The 23,673-nt window shown below is 36.1% G+C and overlaps 1 protein-coding gene across 1 annotated transcript; it reads left to right on the forward strand.

The window, feature by feature from the left end:
* The first annotated feature begins 2,415 nt into the window (after positions 1-2,415).
* LOC145982980 (exonuclease 1-like) lies at positions 2,416-22,884 on the forward strand. The gene is made up of 10 exons (XM_083116260.1): positions 2,416-2,682; positions 6,339-6,458; positions 8,847-9,108; positions 10,406-10,621; positions 12,363-12,644; positions 16,679-16,868; positions 17,973-18,375; positions 19,281-19,866; positions 20,615-20,781; positions 22,810-22,884. Exons 1-10 carry the CDS (start codon positions 2,522-2,524, stop codon positions 22,841-22,843), a joined length of 2,421 nt encoding a protein of 806 aa, XP_082972386.1. The 5' UTR covers positions 2,416-2,521; the 3' UTR covers positions 22,844-22,884.
* Positions 22,885-23,673: the final 789 nt, after the last annotated feature.

Here is a 23,673-nt window from a genome sequence, read left to right on the forward strand (position 1 = left end):
TACAAAAGGTATCATGTATCCACCCTGTACATGAAAGTTCGCTACGTCTTCCGATTCGGTCGTAATCGCGGCGAGAAAATGATGTAATTTCCCATGTTATTTCTTTGAAATTTCGTAATAGGTTGTCGATGGGGTGGGTGAAAATCGGGGAAAAGTGTTAGCTCAATTTTTTTTACTGAATATTATTACAAAAGGTATCATGTATCCACCCTGTACATGAAAGTTCGCTACGTCTTACCGTTCGGTCGTAATCGCGGCGAGAAAATGATGTAATTTCCCATGTTATTTCTTTGAAATTTCGTAATAGGTTGTCGATGGGGTGGGTGAAAATCGGGGAAAAGTGTTAGCTCAATTTTTTTTACTGAATATTATTACAAAAGGTATCATGTATCCACCCTGTACATGAAAGTTCGCTACGTCTTCCGATTCGGTCGTAATCGCGGCGAGAAAATGATGTAATTTCCCATGTTATTTCTTTGAAATTTCGTAATAGGTTGTCGATGGGGTGGGTGAAAATCGGGGAAACGTGTTAGCTCAATTTTTTTTACTGAATATTATTACAAAAGGTATCATGTATCCACCCTGTACATGAAAGTTCGCTACGTCTTACCGTTCGGTCGTAATCGCGGCGAGAAAATGATGTAATTTCCCATGTTATTTCTTTGAAATTTCGTAATAGGTTGTCGATGGGGTGGGTGAAAATCGGGGAAAAGTGTTAGCTCAATTTTTTTTACTGAATATTATTACAAAAGGTATCATGTATCCACCCTGTACATGAAAGTTCGCTACGTCTTCCCGTTCGGTCGTAATCGCGGCGAGAAAATGATGTAATTTCCCATGTTATTTCTTTGAAATTTCGTAATAGGTTGTCGATGGGGTGAGCAATAATCGGGGAAAAGTGTTAGCTCAATTTTTTTTACTGAATATTATTACAAAAGGTATCATGTATCCACCCTGTACATGAAAGTTCGCTACGTCTTACCGTTCGGTCGTAATCGCGGCGAGAAAATTATGAAATTTCCCATGTTATTTCTTTGAAATTTCGTAATAGGTTGTCGATGGGGTGGGTGAAAATCGGGGAAAAGTGTTAGCTCAATTTTTTTTACTGAATATTATTACAAAAGGTATCATGTATCCACCCTGTACATGAAAGTTCGCTACGTCTTACCGTTCGGTCGTAATCGCGGCGAGAAAATGATGTAATTTCCCATGTTATTTCTTTGAAATTTCGTAATAGGTTGTCGATGGGGTGGGTGAAAATCGGGAAAAAGTGTTAGCTCAATTTTTTTTACTGAATATTATTACAAAAGGTATCATGTATCCACCCTGTACATGAAAGTTCGCTACGTCTTCCCCAAATATAAAAGACGTGTAAGCTCCTTTTTTTTTACTTCCTACTGTTACACAAAGTATCAGGTATATCCCACGTAAATGACAGTTCACTCCGTCTTGTAAGTGTGGCGAGAATATGATATATCGGCGAGTACTTTCTTGTACCCCTGGCAACCATGAGCGCGCCGATGCCCTGCAGCGTTTTCCTGGATGTCGATGTCGGTAAGTTATAGAGCGTCAAAATTCGACGATAATTAGTGTATCTGCTAGGAATATTTGAAAAAATCTTGAGACAATCGGAATCGTTACCGGATGGAATCTCGTGTCAAGTGAAAAAAATTAAAAAGAAAATTATTCTTCATTATTTAACATATACAGGGAACACAAAATATCGTCCTTGCACTTCCACAATTACAGCTTATCTCAAAGCAATTATGTTAAAATATAAAAAAATACCTCACACCACGCGCTCGCTCATATCCTAATTATTTAACTTCTTACAAAAATCAATTTTACACATTTGTATACAATCGCTTAAAAAGTATTCTATAATTACCAAAACAAACATATTACCTTTAGTACAGTACAGATAAATCACCACCACACAGAATACTCATCTCATGGAAACCATTCCCTCCCAAAACAAAAATCTTACATTTTCTCTCAATTTCGATAACAATAAGTGCGCATTACAAAAAGAAATTGCACGAAAAATTACTCTGTTCGTATTATTTTTTGTTAAAAATCAATTCAGTTTTTCATCTTTTTCATCCCCCCCACCCCCCGCAGCCTCAGCGCATCAATCAAAACATTGACATCATTGCCAACCATGAATATATAAGCATAAAGTAATCTAAGGTCTGAGTTATTTTAAACAAATGTAATCTTTTTCTTACATAATTAGTAATAATAATCACATCATACGCACACAGCCCAATAATTGTATATAATGTATGAATAAATATTCAAATAGTAATATTTTATGCTAAAATCTATGAAACAGAAACTTACTCTTGGTTGAGGAAGTTTAGATGGGTGTGAGTTGGCAATTCTGGTAAGCGCTAACTTTAAGAACGCGCGGGATCTTACAGCAGAAGCATGACGAAAATTGGTTGTTTTCGTTATGAAGTTTGCTTGAAGAATGTTACATGGAATATATAACTGATTGATTGTAGTGTTACAAAACAGGATGGGTATTCAGGGTTTAATTCCCTTCCTCAAGAAGGCTTCTCGTCCCGTCAATGTAACGGAGTTTTCCGGATGCACAGTGGCCGTGGATGCTTACTGCTGGTTGCATAAGGGCGCATTTTCTTGTGCTGAGAAGCTTGCAAAAGGAGAATATACAGAAGCGTAAGGTTTTTTCTTTTTTTTGTGGTAAGAATTGACAATATAGAGAAAGTCTGTATGTAATTCACTTCCTACTTCTTATCGAAGTAGTTATTTATTTTCAATCATAGTCGACACTATTATTAATTCACCATCGTGGAACTCGAGAAGAACTAGCAATTCTTACTTGTATTTGTTATTTTCAATTCAATTAGTATAATTTTGATTTTTCTTAAGTTATCTAAAACACCTGCAATGTAATTATTCATATCACGAATTATTAGCCTACCCTAAACCTAACAACAATAATCAATGTCATGCCAAGAATAAAAGACATGGTAAATTTAAAAATCAAGAAATTATTTATATGTAGGCTATGAATTCTGCAAAATGTTCTACATATCATTTGTGCTCATTATGGTGTAGCTTTATTATTAATTGCATATTCATCTGTCCCTATTCTTTCCCTTTGAAGTAATGTGGATTATCATTTGATTAATTCACAGTAATTTTGGAGAGTTGTAAATACCTGCCTCTCCCTGTTGTACTGTCAGGAGTAAATTACCATTCTTATTGTCTATTTGAAAAACACCCTTAAATTCCTACCACTTACGCCCTATCCTGAACAATCACCTTGCATGAAGTTGTACTAGTACCTGGCTTTTCTGGTTAAAAGGAAACAAATTATGTCAATTTTAGGGTGCATTTTAATGATTCTGTAACAATGACAATAATTTGTCTGTTGTACAGTTTGCAAAAATCATGTGGCATACAGTTCTCAGACTGATTTTAATGGTCCTATGAGCACATATACTAAGTGTATTTCTTTATACATGACCATGGCACCTGAAAATTTTTAAATTCAGTTCTAAATATTGCTTTTTTAATATTCCGACTTTGCTTACAAACATTTCCATTATGTTTTTAAATAGCAAGTGCAGTATGTGTGTTTTAGTGTTTGTGTGTTGTATCATTAAATCAAAATAATCAACATGCCATTATAAATTTTTGTACTGTTGTTAGCCGAATTTTAAAATCTGCAGCGGTATGGTAGAGATGGTCGTATATTAGAATGTATTGCATAGTTATTCAGGTAAAACTTCGAGAGCGTCCCAACGGATTTCTTCATTTTTACACAAGAAACTACTTACCGAAATGAGTTTCTCTAGCATTTAGAAGTTCTTGTTGATATTTTCTTACATCGACAAAAACAATGTTGTCCGTATATGCTAAATTGAACGAAATGAGTGCTAATGGAATCTAACCTAACAGGCCTAACCTAACCTCGTAGGCGTACCTCGTCCCCATGATGGTTCGTGGGCCTGTCATGAATTTTTTTGGCTAACGTCAATGGTTTTTGGGGCTAATGTCAGTGGTTTTTGAGGCTAACTTCAATGGTTTGTCGGGCTAACGTCAATGGTCTAATAATTACTGTTTGTCAAAAATTGAACTTTTTTTCATGAAAAAAGCAAAATAGCACCTTGAAGAATCTTTCGCAATGCAGAATAGGTAAGTACGAATGTTAAAAATGACGAAATAAACGTATGAGAGGTGTTGGGATGCTATCGAAGTTTTACCGTTATTCATGCTGTTCTCAGTTGAACCTTCTTTAGGAAAGCCACTCTGGTGCAAGAATGAATTATTTCTAATCCAATCTTGTATTAATTAATAAATTAAATATCTTGAGATCATATTTCATATCTTAGTTGGATTCATGGTTTCTTAGCTCATATTTGCAAAAAAAAATAAGGCCTCGGCTATTTACACCACATGGTGAGAATAGCATACAGGGCTATTTTCACCAGCAAAGTAATTACCTGAATCATATCATAACATTGTATTTTATCTTATTTTTTTATATTCATTGGCAGTGTTTCTGAACTTGCTGTTAAGAAGTAATTTAAAATTAAAAAAGGTTCGACTACTACTGTCACCAGGTAGTGAGAATAGCAGAAAGTGCTGAAGACCAGAAATTACATGATCAGGTGTTTGAGGGTATCTAGAGAAGTATAGGTAACTAATTTTAATTCCAATAGCCCTAAACCTGGACTGCCTAACCTAACAATGAAAGCATTTAGGAACGTAATACCCCTTCATACTTATGTCATGTCACATACTACAGAGCATTCCCTGACATTCGCTATGAGACTCGGCGGCAAGCGGTCCGGCATCAGTGCTTGTCTTTCCCGGTGAATGGGGTCCGCGACAGTCGCATACTACAGTCTGCTTTTTCGCTCTCCCTGCCTTCGCTCCCCTTCTGTTGACGTTTCAGACTGACACCAGTATAATCCTCCGTTGGAAGTTGTGTTGTGTCCGTGTGTTGAAGATTGTGGCTTAATATGGCACCACAAAAGTTTACATTACAACAAAGGATTTGTCTTGTCAAGTGTTACTTCGGAAAGAGGAATTGTAGAGAAGTGTGACGATGTTTTGCAACGAAATTTCCTGGTGTTCCCGTTTCACATAGGACCACTATAGTAAACCTCGTATAAAAGTTTAGAGTAACAGGATCAGTTCTGAATAAAAGTGGAAAGAAAAACCCACGTGTACTTACTGAGGAAAAACTCAATGAGATAGGACAAAGGTTAGAACAGTCTCCTCAGAAATCTATCCGCCGCCTCTCACAAGAAACGGGTGTTTCAAAAACCCTCTAGGTCCCCCGATTTGTCAGCCTGCGATTTTTATTTATGGGGAAATCTAAAAAATAAAGTATACAAAGACAATCCGCACACATCCATGAGTTAAAAGAAAGTATTGTACAAGAAATCGGGAGAATTACAGTAGACTGACTTGCACGTGTAAATGCCAATTTTCTTCGGGGATACCAGGAATGTGTTGCAGCAGAGTGACATTATTTTCAACACCTTCTGTAGTCAAGGTTAGTACACAATATGAAAACTGTAATATTTATAACTGACTGTCGTGGATCCCGTTCGCAGGGAAAGACAAGCGCTGACGCCGGGCCGCTCGCCGCCGAGTCTCGTAGCGAATGTCAGGGAATGCTCTGTAGAAGCATTAGTCCATATCAAAACACCTTGCTGTATTTTTCCAATTCATGGAAAACAAGTACTTGTGTCCTGCATGAAAATAAATGCACACCGACATTGGTGTTTTAAGTCTGCTTTTTGCACAGTAAGGCTAACAGGGACTTGACCTACAGTTTAAAGTGAGATCCGAACCACTATGTGCCTCCACTGGGTATCGAACCCAAGACCCCTTGATTACAAGGCAACGACATTACCACTGCACCATCGGGGAGGCCCTAACACACCAACATACGCTTCATACACAACAACTAAAGAATACACTCATCCGTGTAACAGGCCAGGTCAGGTTGTAGATCATGCACATGCAGTTTAAAATCTGCTGAAAATAGCTCAGAAGCTAGCTTCACCACCTGCTGAATATTGTCACTCCAAAAAAAGAAATATGTATAAATAAAAAAAACTGGCTCCTGAGAAAAAGCAGCTGGACTGATGCCTTCAAGTATTTAGTTTTGTGTACCCCAATATATGTCTACCTGGATGTGCACAAAGAAATGTATGGTGTTTATTAGTTATATTTAATGGAACAGTTGTCATTTCCACATGTTCTGTTTTTCTGTTGTATTTAAAGTATTTTAAACAATTCAAAATGAGAGTTTCTGATCTTCTCTTAATTCCTTTCTTTGCTTGTTTCAGGTATGTTTACTATTGTATGAAATTTGTTAACATGCTTTTGTCTCATGACATCAAACCAATTCTTGTATTTGATGGAAGGCATCTCGCTGCCAAGGCCAATACAGAAAAGAAACGACGAGAGTAAGTATGCAGATTAAATTACCTATGTATGTTTGTTTAAATAATTGATAAATCTATGTCCAATACTCTTTGCTCAGTAGGTTATGCCATATCAAATGTAATAATTTTTTTACTGACGTAAACTACATGTTAATTCTAACCATTCATTAATGGCGACTCCCCTTTGGTACAGTGGTAACACTGCAGCAGCTTTGTAAGTAATCTTTGGTTTGATCCCCAGGCTAGGCCCAGCCCAATTTTCCCCACATGGTTTTTTTCACAAAAATGCACCTAAAGAAACAGTCAAGAAGTGTTTTTTTTTTTTTTTTTTCAGAAAATGTTGTAAATTATTGCTTTAAATACTTGAGAGGTTCTACGATTGTGAAAAATGTTTTGAAAACTTGTGAAGAAAAGGTTATCAGAGCTTGTAATACTAAAAATAATTAATGTAGTACAAGCCAGTGGGTTTTTCAGGATATTTTCCTCAAATCATCAGAAATGAAAGAACATACCTTCAGTATAAAAAGTACCCGGAATTTGGCTGGTAAAAGTCTCACATTGGAAATAACGAGAATTCATTTTGTCCATAGGATGGCAGCATTGTACTGAATGACCACGCAGAGAGGAATAGTAATCTATCCATTAGTTTGTGCACAGCAGCTGTTTAAGTTAGTTGTGTTGACGAGTGTCCTGCAATTTGCAGATTGAAGACAAATATCGAGCAAAGAATTTGTTTGAAATTTTGTGTTGCCAACAGACTGTCGTGTGCTGAATCGTTGAGAATGCTACAAAAGGCCGTTGGTGATTCGTGTCTGTCGAAAACACAAGTGTATGCATGGTACAAGGCTTTCAAAGAAGGCAGAGAATTTGTTGCTGATTTGCCCCGTTCTGGTCAACCTTCCACGTCGACAACTGACAAAAACGTCTGTAAAATCAGAACAATGGTGCTTGAAAACCTGAGTGTGAGAGAGATGGCTCATGAGCTTGGCATATCACACATGTCTGTTCACAACATTTTGACTGATGTGTTAGGCATGAAACGTGTCGCAGCACGACTTGTTCCGAAGGAGCTGAATTTCCTGCAAAAGCACATCACAGGGATGTTGCTGAAGACATGATTTCGCGAGCCTGTAGTGACAACCTTCATGAAGCGCTTCATAACTGGTGATGAGACATGGGTGTATGAGTATGACATGCAAACAGGTCAACAATCTTCGGAATGGCGCTTCGAAAATGAACCAAAACCCATAAAACCACACCAAAGTCGCTCAAAAATTAAGGTCATGCTCCTTGTTTTCTTCCATTATCGTGGTGTTATGCACTGAGAATTCTTTCCAGCGGTACAAACTGTGAATAAAGACTTTTATGTGACCGTTATGATGCGTCTGCGTGAGAATGTTGAACGGGAAAGACCATAGTTATGGAAAAACAATTCTTGGATTTTGCACCACGATAATGCGTCGTCACACACGTCGACTCATGTTCGCAATTTTTTTTTCCAATAACTCAGCCGATGTCCTCGCCCAAGCCCCATATTCTCCAGATATGTCTCCGTGTGATTTTTTCCTCTTTTCGCGACTCAAGTTACCACTTAGGGGAAGGCATTTTGAATCCATAAAGGAAATTCACAGAAGGAACTCAGGGTGATACCGTCTTCTGCATTTGAAAAGTGTTTTGAAGACTGGGTTAAGCTTTGACATATGTGTGTTGCATCTGATGGGGCCTATTTTGAAGGCGACAAAATAAATGTACATGATTAACATTTAGTAGTATATCCAAGAACCAAAAAATAAAAAGTATCAGAAATTTTTAGATAAAATGTTTGCATTGATTGATGCAATATAGTTGAACAAAGCTTATAATTTTGAAATGTGGTAGCACTTTGGTTATCAGTCACTTCCTTATGTGGGATAACCATAGTGGCACATCATAGTTTCACCTGTGACGATCAAGTGTCTTCTTGACATAATTAAATCCAAACACTTTTTAAATGATTTTGCATTGTTCACCATAATGGGTTGCTTGCCTATTCAGGATAAATGTTATTTATGTCTGGTTATGAGCTGTATATCCATGCAAGTTGTACACTTTCATAATCTGCCACAATGTCAGTTTTTTTTTTTTCATATTTTTATCATTTTTGACATTTTGAAACCTTTGTAGAGACTTCAGTTTTGAGCTTTGTGCATGAAACGTACACAAGCATTATGATATTACTTGCACTATAATTTGACAATAAAATTATCAAAATATGGTGCATGATTTAGAAGGAGCATGAGTTGAGGTGAATGGTTTGAGATGGATAAGGAATCTATTTAGTGGCCATAATAAATGCTATAAATTTAGAATCAGTCCCCCCCCAAAAAAAATCATTTTATTCATTATTATTATTTTCCATAACTATTAAAGGAGCCGTGAACAGAATCGTCGCAAAGCAGCTGAAATGCTGAGAGCAGGGAAGATCCAGGAAGCCAGGGACTACTTTCGACGGTGCACCGATGTAACTCCGGACATGGCCCTGAAGCTCATTCAGGAATGTCGACGAAGAAATGTTGACTGCATTGTTGCTCCTTACGAAGCAGATGCACAGCTCGCATTTCTGAACAAGAAAAATATTGTTCAGTTGGTGATAACTGAAGACTCGGACTTGGTGCTGTTTGGTTGTAATAAGGTATGATTTGCAATGCAGTATATTTCACCGTCTGTTCATTAGATTTATCTTTATCCTATTGCGTTTTTTATGGTCCCCTGTGTCTATCAAAGCAGAAACATCACAGCTCTGAACCAAATATACTGTACCCGTGATCACCAAGCAGGTGCTTGACTCGGTGCAAAGTGACTGCATGTGCACAAACATGCACTCAGCAGTAAGTCACAAACAATTGACACCTCAAAGATGTAATATGGTGGGAAGTTGCTGCCATTACTGATGTCACATGTCTTCGCCAATTTGCAGATGCTCACTCAAAAGTGCTTGGATGCTGGAGGTGGTCACCCTAACCAGACCTTGTTTTGTAGCATACAAGGTATGCACACATCCATTTTCATCGAAAACCATACCAAAAATGAAACAGTTATTGAAGAACGTTTGGGTTTCACAGTGAATTACTCTTAAAAGCCAAATCGTGTTATCAAGAAAGATTTCAGGAGCATATTTGTATTGATTTTGAATGCAATTTTGCTAATTTTGTGGTACTTGTATAATATGTCAAGGCCAAGAGACCCCTCGGTTTGATGTAATTTGAAATCACTTGACATAGTGGCATAGTGGTAACATTGTCACCTTGTAATCAAGGGGACCTAGGTTCAATACAGAGTGGAGGCACTTAGTGGCTGGAATCGCACTATAAACTGTAGTTCCACTCCTGATTAGCTTATCTGTGCATAAAATGGACTTAAAAGCCAAACTCAACAAAGGAACACCCATGCCAATGCCAGGACTTGAACCTGAGACTGTCGTAAGTCTGGCACCTGTGCTTGGCCAACCAGTGATGTTCATATTGGATGAATCAGATGTGGTGTTTTGACTTCACATTCCTTGTTTCGTACCACATTAAGTAAACTGTGAAGTAATAACTCCTTGTATATAAAAAGGAATTGTTAACAAGTTGTTCATTTGCACATGTTTAATTGTGAAAATATAAGAATAATTTGCCCAGAGTATATTACATCTACATAATATAAAAAAGCATATTTTTAATGAGTTGTAATTGCAAATTTCATTGATGTTCAAAGTTTTAGAAATAACATTCATTTTCTATGGGTGACACAGCATTACGATATGGTAGCAGGCTGTAATTATAGAACTGAGAGAGAAAAATTCCTAAAAAGCATAAGAAATATTTACTTATTCCTAAACAAAGTTTAATAAGGGGAAAACAATTAACAAAAGAAGTGTATACTTTAAAATAAATGTTCTTGTGAATAGCTATTTATCAGTTTGTAAAGTTTATGCTTTTCTTTTACAGATTCTCTTTAAAATGGATATTGGAGGGAGTGGATTGCTAGTAGAAAAGGAACGATTGCACCTTGCCATGGGTGTTCGACCTGAGAATTTTACTTTTGACAAATTTCGACACATGTGCATATTATCTGGTTGTGACTATCTCCCTTCGCTTCCAGGAATTGGACTAGGAAAAGCCTGCCGGTTTGTTACCAGGACTAGTAGTCAGGATATTTCAAGTGTTAGTATTTCCTTTTTATTTGCTGAAATGGCATGTGTTTAGTGTGTGTGCACATGTGTGTTACTTTTTCTCAGATGTAAAACTGAAAATCCAAGCCATTTGCTACTTTCCGTGTTTTGCACATGCTTGAACTGCCAGAGAAATTGGTGTCGTAACTCGTAAGTACCATGTGAATTTCATCACCAATACAGTTCTAAAAGAGTACTTATTTGTATAGCTTGTAAGGTTATTTTTTTGTTTTTCATTTCTCATCTGTTTTATCACGTTACTCATTATTGCTAATAATAAAGAATTGCATTTTTTTATTTTTTTACATTACTATTCTGTCATTTTTGCTAATCGTGATGATAAAGATGAATGATGAATAGATGAAATTGTGAGAGAACACTCGCGCCCATGCCGAGGTCAGCATTTGAACCAGAACCTTAGGCAACAACTCGGCATGCTTGGCCACCCAAGTGGCTGTTGTCATAGAGCAATCTAAAATCAAGACACACTACAACAACCTAGGACCACTTACTTCAAATTGTGACTCAAACAAACCATTTGTTTCCCCACCCCAAAGTTCTAAAATGAAGTGGGGGGGGGGCTGTTATTACCTATGTGGACTTTGATTGGGTTGTACACAATCCGAAGGTTGGTTAGATGCTCAATACAGAATACCACCTAGGGTGATTTTTCATCAGTGGTCAAGGCTTCTCCATGTTCAGATGGAGTTGGAAACTGTGGTATAACATGTGTTGTTGTGTATTTTACCTTCTTTGTTTGCCACATTTGGCTAATTATGATGATTGAGATTAATGGTGATAAGATGAAATGAATGATATGCAGGACAAATAATCACAGATGATTATAATGTCAGGCGCCAGAGCCTCATTAGCATGCTTACAGGGTCAAGTCTCTCAAAAACTACATTTTCATACACCTACTTACAATCAGCATGGATAAAAATCGTGACTTATTCAAAAAAATATTTTTATGATTTTTTTTAACACTTAAAATTGCTTGTATGTTTTTTGACACCATATATATAAATGTATATTTTTTATAGAAAGACTTTTTCTGGTAAACAGCTCTAAAATATTTGAAGTTTGATGAAAGCAAATAAAAAAAGGATATGTAAATATCATTTCTGATACTGTATATACGAACCTACTATGGAATTTTGAATATGATAATGAAACTATAATAATTTCAGTAACTTTTCTTTCAGTGAAAATAAAAATTCTGGATATACGATATAATTGTAACTTAAAATATTTTTTGTAGTCTTTGTAACTGAATTTTGGTGATTTTTTAAATGATATTTTGCAAAATATCAGCTGCCATGTTTATTTACAGCTTAATGATAATGACACTACTTATGGTTTGACATGATTAGTATTTTGTATATTATTCTACACAAAAATGTTTGCTAATTTTGCCTATAAAAATGATTGAATTTTAAATCAAGAGGAAATTTAAGTGTGTTTACAGTTTACATATTACATTTCCTTTTGTATGAGCTTTGCCCCATCAGTACATATTTTTTTTTTTCCATTCTTAGAGCCTAATAAACACCATTCAGTGATTACGAGATTAATGTACTTCCACCAAAAGTGATCTATAAATACCTTTTGTACATTATTCTGTAAGTTATTTCCTGAAAGTGATTTGAATCAGTAGTTTTAAAAAAAATCAGATTTAAATCAAACCATCTTGCTTACAATGAATTTACCATTATGTGTGTTTCTTATTTTAGGTTTTGAAAAAACTTCCCATGCAACTCAACATGACCAATTTGCAAGTAACGCAAGACTATATTGATGGCTTTCTGGAAGCCGATCATACTTTTCTGTACCAGTTGGTTTATGATCCAGTCAACAGGACCATTGTGCCTCTAAATACACCTCCTGATGGAACCATCCCTTCGAAGAATGCTGGGGAGCCAATTTCTCCAACCAAAGCGCTCAATCTGGCTCTGGGCAATCTCAACCCTTTGACTTTAGAGAAGATGGATAACTTTAACCCTGATGTGTTCCAGGTAATTTATTAGCCTGTACTGTGCATTTTACCTTTAATTAATAATTGTGTTAAATAGGTTAACCAAAAGTAATCTGAAACTTCGGTCCCCGTACCCCCTAAAATAGAAAGAACAAGAGACTGTGTAACTTATGTTCATATAATATAGGGTGTCTACAACGGTAGTTTACAACTTCACAATTTACTAACATGACCCTTCAAGTGATGCACCAACTCAATTTGATAGTCATTCATAATCTGTTGGCCTATTCCAGGTGACAGAAGTTTCATAACTTGAAAATGAATCAAATTTTCCTAGTACTTGGATTGGTAGAAATGGCCTCCTAGGTCCTTAACATTACAATCCAATTATTTTCTCTTTTTTTTTTTTTTTTTTCAGAAAAACAACTAGTGCTATTTCCAGTTGTCAAGTATGGGCAGGGTTGAAATACCAATGATGTATGTTGAATGTGCCACCTAAAGTGCACATGTTGAAGTGTATTGAACACAATATGAACTTTTTGAGTTAGTGTATCACACTAACTGCCTTTATAGACACGCTCATTTTTATTGCCAATAAAAGATTGGAATTATGCATGCATCTATGCTGTAAAATTTACGAAAGTATGACCTAAAAACTAGGCTGTCAATACTACTTTGAAACAATACTGATACCAGTTCTGTTACTCTTACTGATTCCTGCCAGTACCTGAAAATTGTAACAATTCTAAGTAATTCAGGTACTCACCTGAATTATTTATTACCGTGTCTCTCATTCCCATAGTATGAGTTCTAAGTAGTTCAAAATATTTATAACTTATAATATAAATGTTCTCCATTGGAATTATATCACAGAAATCTACCAGTTTTTTTCTTTCTTTTTAAAATAGCCATAATGTCACATGAGGTAATTATTTAATCACAAATCCATTTCTCCCCACAAAAATAATGAAAAATGCACATTTTGTGTAATATCTGGAATATTTAGACTCCACGAAAGTATCGCCTCTCATTTTTGTAGACTACAGAAAAGTATCAGTTGATCCCAGCTGGAAATTTTTCCAATTAGTTCCGATAGCCAATATGTATGAGATTTTAGACATTCTATCGGAACCAATTGGTCAATCTTAACCGATTGTCCAATTGAACAAATTGGTCAATTGTAATGAATTGTTTTTTATTGGAAAGTATTTTATTAGTTTTTCTTGTATGTATGCATTGCTTGCATTGTAGAATTATTTTCCTGTAGTTTACGGTTATTACAAGCATAAGAAAACAGTTTTTCGTTGTGACGTTTCAGGAGAACACGTGCTCCCTTCATCAGACATTTAATAATGTCCAAATTGTGTTCTTGCCATTTTCCTTGCTGTTTGTCCTACATAATCCTTTGAACATGAACAACTTATATTATATATTCATGTGGTTTCCACATCTGGTAGAGAGTTTCTCATTTTGAATTCATTAAATGTACATTCCAAACTTCTTGGTGATCTAAAAACAATTTTGAAATTAAATCTAAAAATTTTGGCAATTGTATGTGAGAATCCCTTGTGGAATGGAATGCACACAAATTTATTTTCAACAGATTTTTCATCTTTGTCTGTATTTCTCTCTTCCTTTAGTTTTCTTGCGACTTGTTTTTTGATTTGGTTTATTCTGTTAGTGTGAAAGCCATTTTCTTTTGCTATATTAAGAATCCTTTCTTCTTCATTTTTTATATCCTTATTATTAGAACATAGTCTTTGTGCTCTCAGAAAAAAAATTAAAAATATATTATCCATTGTTATACGTGAATGTTATGAATTGGCATGGATGTATTTTTCCCCTGCTAATTTTTTCCTATGGACTGATGTTTGAACTGACAACTGACACAACAATTCAAACAATTCCAAAATCTCAGAAAAAATGCCCCTCCGCCAGTGGACAACAAAGTACAGGACATTTTCAAAATACACATGGAAATGATAGCTGGCATGTCTGGAACAAGAAAATAATTGCACTATTATGATATGAACAATACAACACGACTTCTACCCCCAAAATTATGTCTGTACGCTACTGAACCATTCAGCAAAAGGCGCAGTTACCTTGAAACGACTGTAGGTCCGAAGCTAATTGCCCTAGACGAACAAATCAAGTACCGTTATACGTGGAATGAACCATAGATTCGGACTACATACAATTTATGCACATTGAGTGTATATATGGATGCAGGGGGAGAAGAGGAACCGGAAAATTCCAAAATTTCTGAAGAAAAATGTCCCTTCCCCCCGTCTGTCCCTGGACAACAAAGTACAGGACATTGTCAAAATACACATGGAAATGATCGCTGGCATGTCTGGAACAAGAAAATAATTGCACTATTATCATACGAGCAATAGAACACGACTTGTACCCCCCAAATGACATGTCTATGTGCCACTGACTCAGTTTCAAAGGAAGCTGCCATTTTCCCCCCATTTCTTCCCCTTTCTATGGAAGAACAAGACATGCAAGTGCAGAATATGAGTTAACAATAATGCAAAAGAATAAAATCGCAAATCCAACCAAAAATAGCGACATTATAACTTAAAAACTACGAGCATGCTAGAGGATCTTGATCGAGATGCTCGGGATGCAAAAGGTTAAGGTTGAGTTGGTTCTTAAGAAAGAGTTCTTCTTAGGTATTTATTAAGATATATCTGACTTCAGTAGTATGCATTAGAATTCAGAAGAAATTCAGTTCAAGTGTGCTGTTTTTTCAATGAACTTCTAAATCACAGGAAATGTGGTGTCAAGAATTAAACTACCTATGCTTTGAGTCAATAAATGAATTTATAACATATTGACACTACAATATATACAAACTTACAACTGGATACAATTCACCAATTTGAAATTGTCTTGATTTTCCAATTGGTTTCAGTTGAGATTCCGATTGAGACCAATCCAATCCGATACCTATATTAGGCATCCGATAGAATCAGATTCATTCCAATTGGAACCAATAGAAAATTCCAGCTGGGATATCAATGAATAAATTCTAACCAATACTTTCTGATATCGATACAGCCCTCAAAAGTACAATCTAAAGAATTGATAAAATCCCAAGGTATACCTTTTTATTAAGCAATATATAAAATCATTATTTTATTTTGCAATAAAATGTCCAGTCCCAGACTGGGCAGTGGTGTTCTTTGTTAGTGTCCCTTCATGAATTCCATTGTATTATCGGGGCATCGCAGTGGTTGCGTCGTCGCCTTGTAATCAAGGGGTCCAGGGTTCATGGAGGCACAAGTGGTTCGGATCCCACTTTAAACTGTAGGTCCAGTCCCGATTAGCCTTACTGTGCATAAAGTGGACTTAAAACACCAAGTCAATCCATTGTATCATCACTCTACCTCATTTTTACGATTAGCCAAAGGTGGCATAAAAGGAAGGTAAAATAAACCAAATCAATCAGTCAATGAAACCCAATTAAAATATTTGTAATTTAATCACAAATTCTATGTTTTGCAAAATTCCCAGGATACACAGGCACCACAAAGGTGTTGGCATTTTGTTAAACCTGTAGAATAAATATACTTTGTATAAAAAAATATGCCATCAGTGACTAATATTGAAGTGGTAATCTCTAATAGTAGTACCATTAGTATCATCAGTATTACAGTGGTACCTGATTTTTACAATGTCCTGCTTTATTTATTTTATATTTCTGGTCCAGCTAAAGCAAAATGTTCAACAATTTTCCCAAATTATACACTTTCTTCAACTGAAGAAGCATAGATGAAGTTCCCCTGTATACGTATTATAGGGTCTTCCTGAAGGTGCAGTGGTTGCGTCATCACCTTGTAATCAAGAGGTTAAGGGTTTGATACCCGGTGGAGGCACATAGTGGTTCGGATCCCACTTTCAACTGTAGGTCCAGTCGCGATTAGCCTTGCTGTGCATAAAGTTGACTTAAAACACCAAATCAATCAATCAATGTATACATATTGGAAGTGTGTAGTATCATTTTATGTATACTATGCATGTAAGAAGTATTAAAATAATTTTGCATGCTCTACTTTATTACAGAGCTACAGTAGAAGTGCGTGTAAATCCAACAGAGCTCCTCACAAAAGCATCTGGGAGAAGGATTTTGTGGCAAAGAGGCCCTTGGCAAAAGAGAACTTGAAAGCTGTTGCATTTGAGACCACAAGGGGGAAACAAGTTGTTAAGAGCATCAAATTCTCATCTAGCAACTTTGGAAAGCGATGTCTGGATGGTGAGCATACTCTGTTATGTGTATCGTTATTAATTTGACTTAAGCATGTGTGTTTCCTATTTCTTCATGTAATTTGCATGCTATCCACTTCAGTGGTCTCCACCTAATGTGATTGACATGCAAAGATTGTATTATCGAAATTCAGTGGAACTCCAGTTTTACAATTTACCTTATCTGAAAAACATGGAAAAGTCTGGGAATTTGTTTTGGCAGCCTGGTAATCAAGAATTTAAGGAAGCAACAGGTTCCACTTGAAAGGAACACTTGCAAAAGTGCTTTTGTAGTGTTTCAGTTCCTACCAAAATATGGCACTGCAGTTACTTTGGGAAATTTACTATATGACATAGCTACGTTTGGTTTGCTGAGTTGAAATTAAATAGTGCAGCTAAAATTCATTCATGTTCTAGAGGTAATAACTGCTTCATCATATAGCAGACATCGTTTCTGCTAGTAGTTGGTAGTAAATATAATATTTGTTAGAACAGAAACCAATGCACCATGTGATCGAATGACAGGAGTCAAAAATTTATTTTTTTATTTAATTTTTAACCTGTTTGTACCGTTTACTAATTTTATCAGAGGTTTCAAAACTGAAGTTTGCTGAAGAAAAGCAAAGTAAGGCAGCTGTCAGACTGAAGTGACAAGCCACAAGCGACAAACATCATGTGTTACGTGGAAATGAACCTTCAGAAACCAAATGCAACCTTTCATCTGGAGTGGCACAACAAATTGTACATGTCTCTTGTCACTTGCGTGTCACCTTGGTCTGTTGGTTATGCATGTTGTGTGAATGCATTCTTACAGACTGGAGTAGCCTATGTGGCTTACGCTTGTCGCTTTTGTGTATAACCCTTGTATCTCTCCACTTATCACTTGTAAGTTTGGTCTCAAAGCTCCCTCAAAGATCAAAACATTGAAAGCAGAATAGAACGACCAGTAATATAAGTAATGCTCTCCAATCTTTTTACAAGTTATTGTATTGTAATTAATGGTATACGTGCTTTATGTAGTACTTACTTTGTTACAATTCAGTATCCAAATATGGTTGGTGCATTTATCCGCCATATTCACAAATCATGGAATGAATTAATTTTTCATTTACAGTTATGGAAGAAGAATCTCAATCAGAGGCAGATCTTACATCCATGTATCACGATAACAATTCATCTCCTGTGAAGAAGCCTCGAACTGAAGAATCAGATGATGATGATGAAGTCGAGAATACAGCTGAAACAAATGGTTCAGAAATTCCAACTGAAAATAGTCCAGAACAGTCTCCAAATGATGAGTGCACGTCCCCCATCATAAGCAGGAAGAGAACAAAGAACCCCTTTGCCAAAGTGGACAGTGAAAAGTCTTTGTTTGAAGTCATAGGAACTGACATACCCCAACCCTCTAAAGAGACTTCTACCTCAAATACACCTTCGCAGAAGAAATTCAGTGCTCTTTCTAAATTCGGAAAGCTGTCGAGGACAGTTGTGGATCCGTCCACTGTAATTCGAAGCAGGTAAAGTGGCAATCACATAATTAATTAATAACATACCAAAAGGCATTTGGAGCTTGAAACCTTAACATTTTATTCCAGTGCTGTAAAAATAGTTTATCTTTTGGTCATAGTATATATTTTTTCGGTTAGTTTTACTGCTCATTGTATCTGTCCAATATTTTTATTAACCTGTGAGACATCCTACAGAACTATTTATCCACTTTTCCCATGTTTTTCAGACCCTGAGATGCACCCTTAATTTTAGGATGAAAATTTAGCATAAAAATATATCCCACTTCATTCTCAATTAACTTACTGGAACGGTGAATATCCATTGCACTTCATTTTCACTTTCACTCAAAGTGCTATAGTGCAAAGTATCACTTTCACTGTCTTCAAAAAACCAAGAATCTCCTGTAGAAGCAGCATTGTAAAGAGAAATGTACTCTTGCATTAAGATTTTGATAACTGAATGGGGAAAGGAGGGTGGAAGGATATCTACTTTTTCTTGGTAGAGAAGGCTTAGCATTAAGAGGGCATAGCATGGGGCAAAAAGAAAGGGGGGGGGGCAATGCAAAATGCCTCCTCTATTCACCACCACTGGTTGGACATGTTCTTTTCTTAAAAGAACCTTATTTTTTATGAAACCAAGAATATATTCAAATGAAACTCAGTAGCTGGATAGCATTCACTAGATGCCACTCAGGGTATGGGAAATCCTTCTTCATTCATTGTTAAATAAAATCAAATCCAAGTTTTGACGCTTTGAAATAAGCTTAAAAGAATAATAATTGCCTCATCCATAATACCTATTGGTTAGTGATGTTAGGCTAGTTTATTTGTTCTATCTTGTACTGATGCCTAGCTCATACTGTTTAGCAACTTATACTTGCAATTTATTTTATTGTTTCTCACCTATCTTGCAGGTATTTCTCCAGCAGTGATCCTCAAGGCACTAAGCCTTCAAGTACAGGACAAGCACAACCCTTTGCCACCAATGCCCCTCCTCTGAAAGTTTCAAGTGATAACGACCAGAGACCTTTACAATGTACCGATAGAGACATCTTGGAAGAAAAGCTGGCTAATCTTGAGAGAAGTTTGTGCAACGGAAGTGAAAATTCATCGCAGGAAAACAAGAGTGGAAAGTCATCATTGCTGAAAACAGATGCAGCGGACAATGGTGACAGTGATGGAAGGAATTCATCTTTGAAATCAAAGAAAGAGCAAGTGGCATCTTCGCTCTCTCGTTTCAAATGGACTAAAGACTTAACTAGTCTAAAGAACATCTCTTCTTCACCTACGGCAGGGAAGGAATTTAAGCCTGTGAGAATAATAAATTGTGTGAAAGAAGATTCTTGTGAACCAACTGGGCTGGTAGATGCAGTTTTGGACTCACCAAACAAAGTGTGTGTTAATGATTTGTTATTATCTGCGAATGACGTTGATGACAGTGGAATTGAATGCACTCAGTCTTCCATTGGCAGCTCCTCCACACTTACGCAAAAAAGTGATGTGAGTTCCTTTATTTTTTTATTCATGGGTTAAAGTATGATAATGCACAATATATTTGTTATAGATTTTCACTCAACCATTTTGTCAACCATATTTCAGAACGAACCAATAAGGAACATGAGTCTCTCCAGTATTTAAAAAAAAAAAACCTTCATTGTGCATTCACGACTAAGAAGCTGAAACTACACAATGCATGCTGTTGAGAAAACATCCCAGTCTGAGTGACATGCAAGCAATACATGTCGCTTGTTGCTTAAGTCTGAAAGCTGCCTAACATAATGCTGGCTCATTACTGTTTTGTCGTATCTCTCCACTTTTCGTCAGAAGCGAGTTGATGACATTATCATGTTCTGAAGCAACATATGTAGATGTCAAGTGGTGTGCATTGCGCAAATCTTGTGTTCAAAATCCACATAAATCAAACTTCAGCTCTCCTGAAGAGTTAGTGCAGATGGACATACAACAAAACAGTATTCAGCCAGCGATAAGGTGTCGTGCTCAAAATTTCTCTATTTTAAATTGTTGCTATTGGAATTGAATAATGAATCAGCAAGTAACATTTATTCATCACATTTAATGAGAATATTAGTATACTTTGCTATTGAAGCTGCAATTTCCATCTGAAAGTCCGTGTTGAAGCCTCTTTTGTTGATAGAATAAATTATACTTTGTATGTTGGCAGCATAGTGTAGTTATTGTTACTTGTAACTTTTGTCACTCTTGTGATGGCTATGTCCATTTTTCACAGTGTTCTGTCAGTGAGGAGGAAAGCCTAACTACTCCAAAGTCTCAAGTCATACAGGCAACTCCAAAGACAGCTCCCAAGAAATCCAAGGTGTGTCGTGTGTCAGGATTAAGCAGAAGCAAGGTCAACAAACAACAGAGTCTGCTCAGTCAATTTGGATTTCAAAGAAGGTGAGTTCTATCACTGATCAGTTACACACATTCACAATCTTAGCCTATTTTGGAGGTGGTCGTATCAGCACCATGCTACATCTTCCTTTACTTCCCATGGTTGTCCACTACATACCCATTTATTCAAATTGGGTGTAACGCAGAGCCACTTTATGCAGGGACTAGGTTTTAAAAATCACCCACTCTGAGAATGAACAAATGCATGGCAGTCATATTCACTACCGACTGGACCACTGTGGCCTCCACAACAATCCCATGATTTACTACATATCCAGTGAGATAACCCATTATTCCAGGGTTGACCACATTTGAAGAGAAAAATGTGCTTTTATATCCACATTTTTGTTATATGATCAAGTAATAAAATGGAATAAAAACCATGTACAAATTTAAATGTTGGATTGAAAATGTTTAAATAGACCTGATCCAATACTTTGAACCGATAGCCATACTGATGCTGATTCTCTCACTATTTCCCACCAGCACCGATCCTTGAAAATTGCAGTAATTAATAGATGTTCAAAATATTGATTAATATTGGTGAGCAAGTACTCCACTCCAATTATATGCATGAGTTTTGCTTTAAAATATTCTGGAATTACATAAGAATATGTAATCACAAAATCCAGTTTTTCACACAATGCTGGTGAAGAGTAAAAATAAACTTAAAATTTTACATATTATCTTGGGAAAATTGGACTCTGTGAAAGTGTTACATGGCATTTTTTGCAGATCCCGTGAAAGACCAAAATGTCAGAAAAGTATGAGTCAGTATCAGTAAGTAAATCCCAACTAATCCTTCCAGCCAATACCAATACATCACAGTATATCATTATTATCAGCTCAGCCATACTTTTAAATTTTAGGTTCAGACCTGTATGATCTGGGGGTTCATAGAGGGAGCTTCAAAACCAGCCATCCTGAATTTGACTCTCCTCATCATATTCATAATACGTACTTCCATTTTTTTATGAAATTTGCTTATTACATTTTGACAGGATGGGCCAGCAAGTACTCCAAACTGATTTTTGGTTGACAATGGCTCACACTTTGGTGCCACCTGTGTTTGGGGTACACCACACTGACATCTTTGTGAACTATTATGTTATGTAAGAACAGAAATTCATCTCGATAAGTGCAAGATTTGATATCAATAGCACAGTATTGTTAATGATAAGTTTAAGCCCCAGTCGAATCTGGTCGTGCTTCCATTTTTAACCAGCAGCCCGACATCTGTGCGTACATTATCTGTGCCATGCACGAAACTCGAACATTCTCGAATTAATCTGCAATCTTTTTAGATATCAAAAGTAATTATTTTGTGAACTTTTTCAGCATTGGAAAAATATTTTAAGAATGTATGTAATTTACAACTTTAATAATTTTATGTAAATATTGTAAAAGTCTAAATTACATGATGTAATTATGCAGATCCATGGATACGTGTAAACATCGACCAAGTTTCCTTGGTATTTTGTAAACAACCATTCTGTATAAAAAAAGGACCAGATTTCTGTATTTTTTGGCTTTCTTGCCCGCTTGCCATTAGGCTGATATCACAGGTTAACCTCGTAGGGAGAACTAGCTGTACCCTAAATGGGCAAATTGACTTATGCTTGGGCTAGTTTCTCATAAATCTACTGCTTCTGAGCCAGGTTCTTGCGATACTATAAAACCGTGATTAATCTTGGAAGGGTTGTCTGTTACATATTTGTTCGCAGATCTGCATAAAGGACAATAAATAAGACTTATATTGGAAAAAAAATTCCATAAACTTTTCATTTCATAAATCAGACATCAGTGACCAGTTAGGGCCTGGTCATCTGTTTACCCTGTTAGCATGGCTGAGATGTCTGATTTGGGTAACCTAGCTGTAAACCCACGTAGGAAGGTGGTTGAAGGAGGTGTGAACTAAACATGTTCTTGGAATATCATAATAATATTTTGCATCAATCCATCCGTAACATGTTGAATATTTATGTATTTATTTTATACTATTATTTTAATTTTGATAATTTCTGTTTTTAGGAGTGCCCCAGTATTGCAGCAACAATCATCTTGATTTGGTGGTTCAATCTGTGTACTATCATGGTGAAAGTGCTGAATGTTTACAATGCAAATTGATTCATAGATCTCAGTGTTGAAGGTTTATTGCAATGTGTTTAAGGTTTTGCTGTGATTTTTATAATGTTATATTCCAATGGACTGCTCTCACTTGTATGTACTTATGAGAAACTGGTTGAAGTTTTCTAAGATATTCATTTCATATGAAAAACTCACTATGCTGACCAAGGCAGAAATTTATTTTATTTTAAAACATAAACTAAATGTAACATTCCAACCTTCTAGCACGGTTTTCTTCAGACTCTGTACTAAGTACAAATGAAACAAGGTACAAAACAGGAAGATATATACCGTATTTACTCATGTATAATGCGCACTTTTTTCCAAAATTTTTGCCCCCAAAAACTGTGGTGCATATTATGCACGGAATAATTCAGACAGCCAACATGAAACCATACAGGGTTGTTCCATGATTTTGGGACACTAGCATTGATTTTTCATGTTTACGGAACCCTATCATGTTATATATCGTTGTAAAGCTTGAATCCTGCAGTTTCTGAATATGGAAACAGTATTCCATACAAGATAACAACACTAATGTGAAATGTGGTTGAAATAAGTTCATCAAAACCTGAAGAAACGTTCTGATTTTTATGGTACTTTGGATGAAAGAAAACATAAGGAAAAAGATAATAAAAATTAAAATGTATTACTGGCCAAATAATATGCAATTGAATAGGTATGACGTCATTCACTCTTGATCAGCATACCTACAACTAAGAAAGCCATTTCTTGAAACTGGATTGTTCTGCGCTTTATATATGAGAT

This window comes from Lepisma saccharinum, unplaced genomic scaffold (assembly GCF_977018435.1).
Source record: "Lepisma saccharinum unplaced genomic scaffold, izLepSacc3.1 HAP1_SCAFFOLD_516, whole genome shotgun sequence".
In the NCBI taxonomy this organism is placed as follows: domain Eukaryota; kingdom Metazoa; phylum Arthropoda; class Insecta; order Zygentoma; family Lepismatidae; genus Lepisma; species Lepisma saccharinum.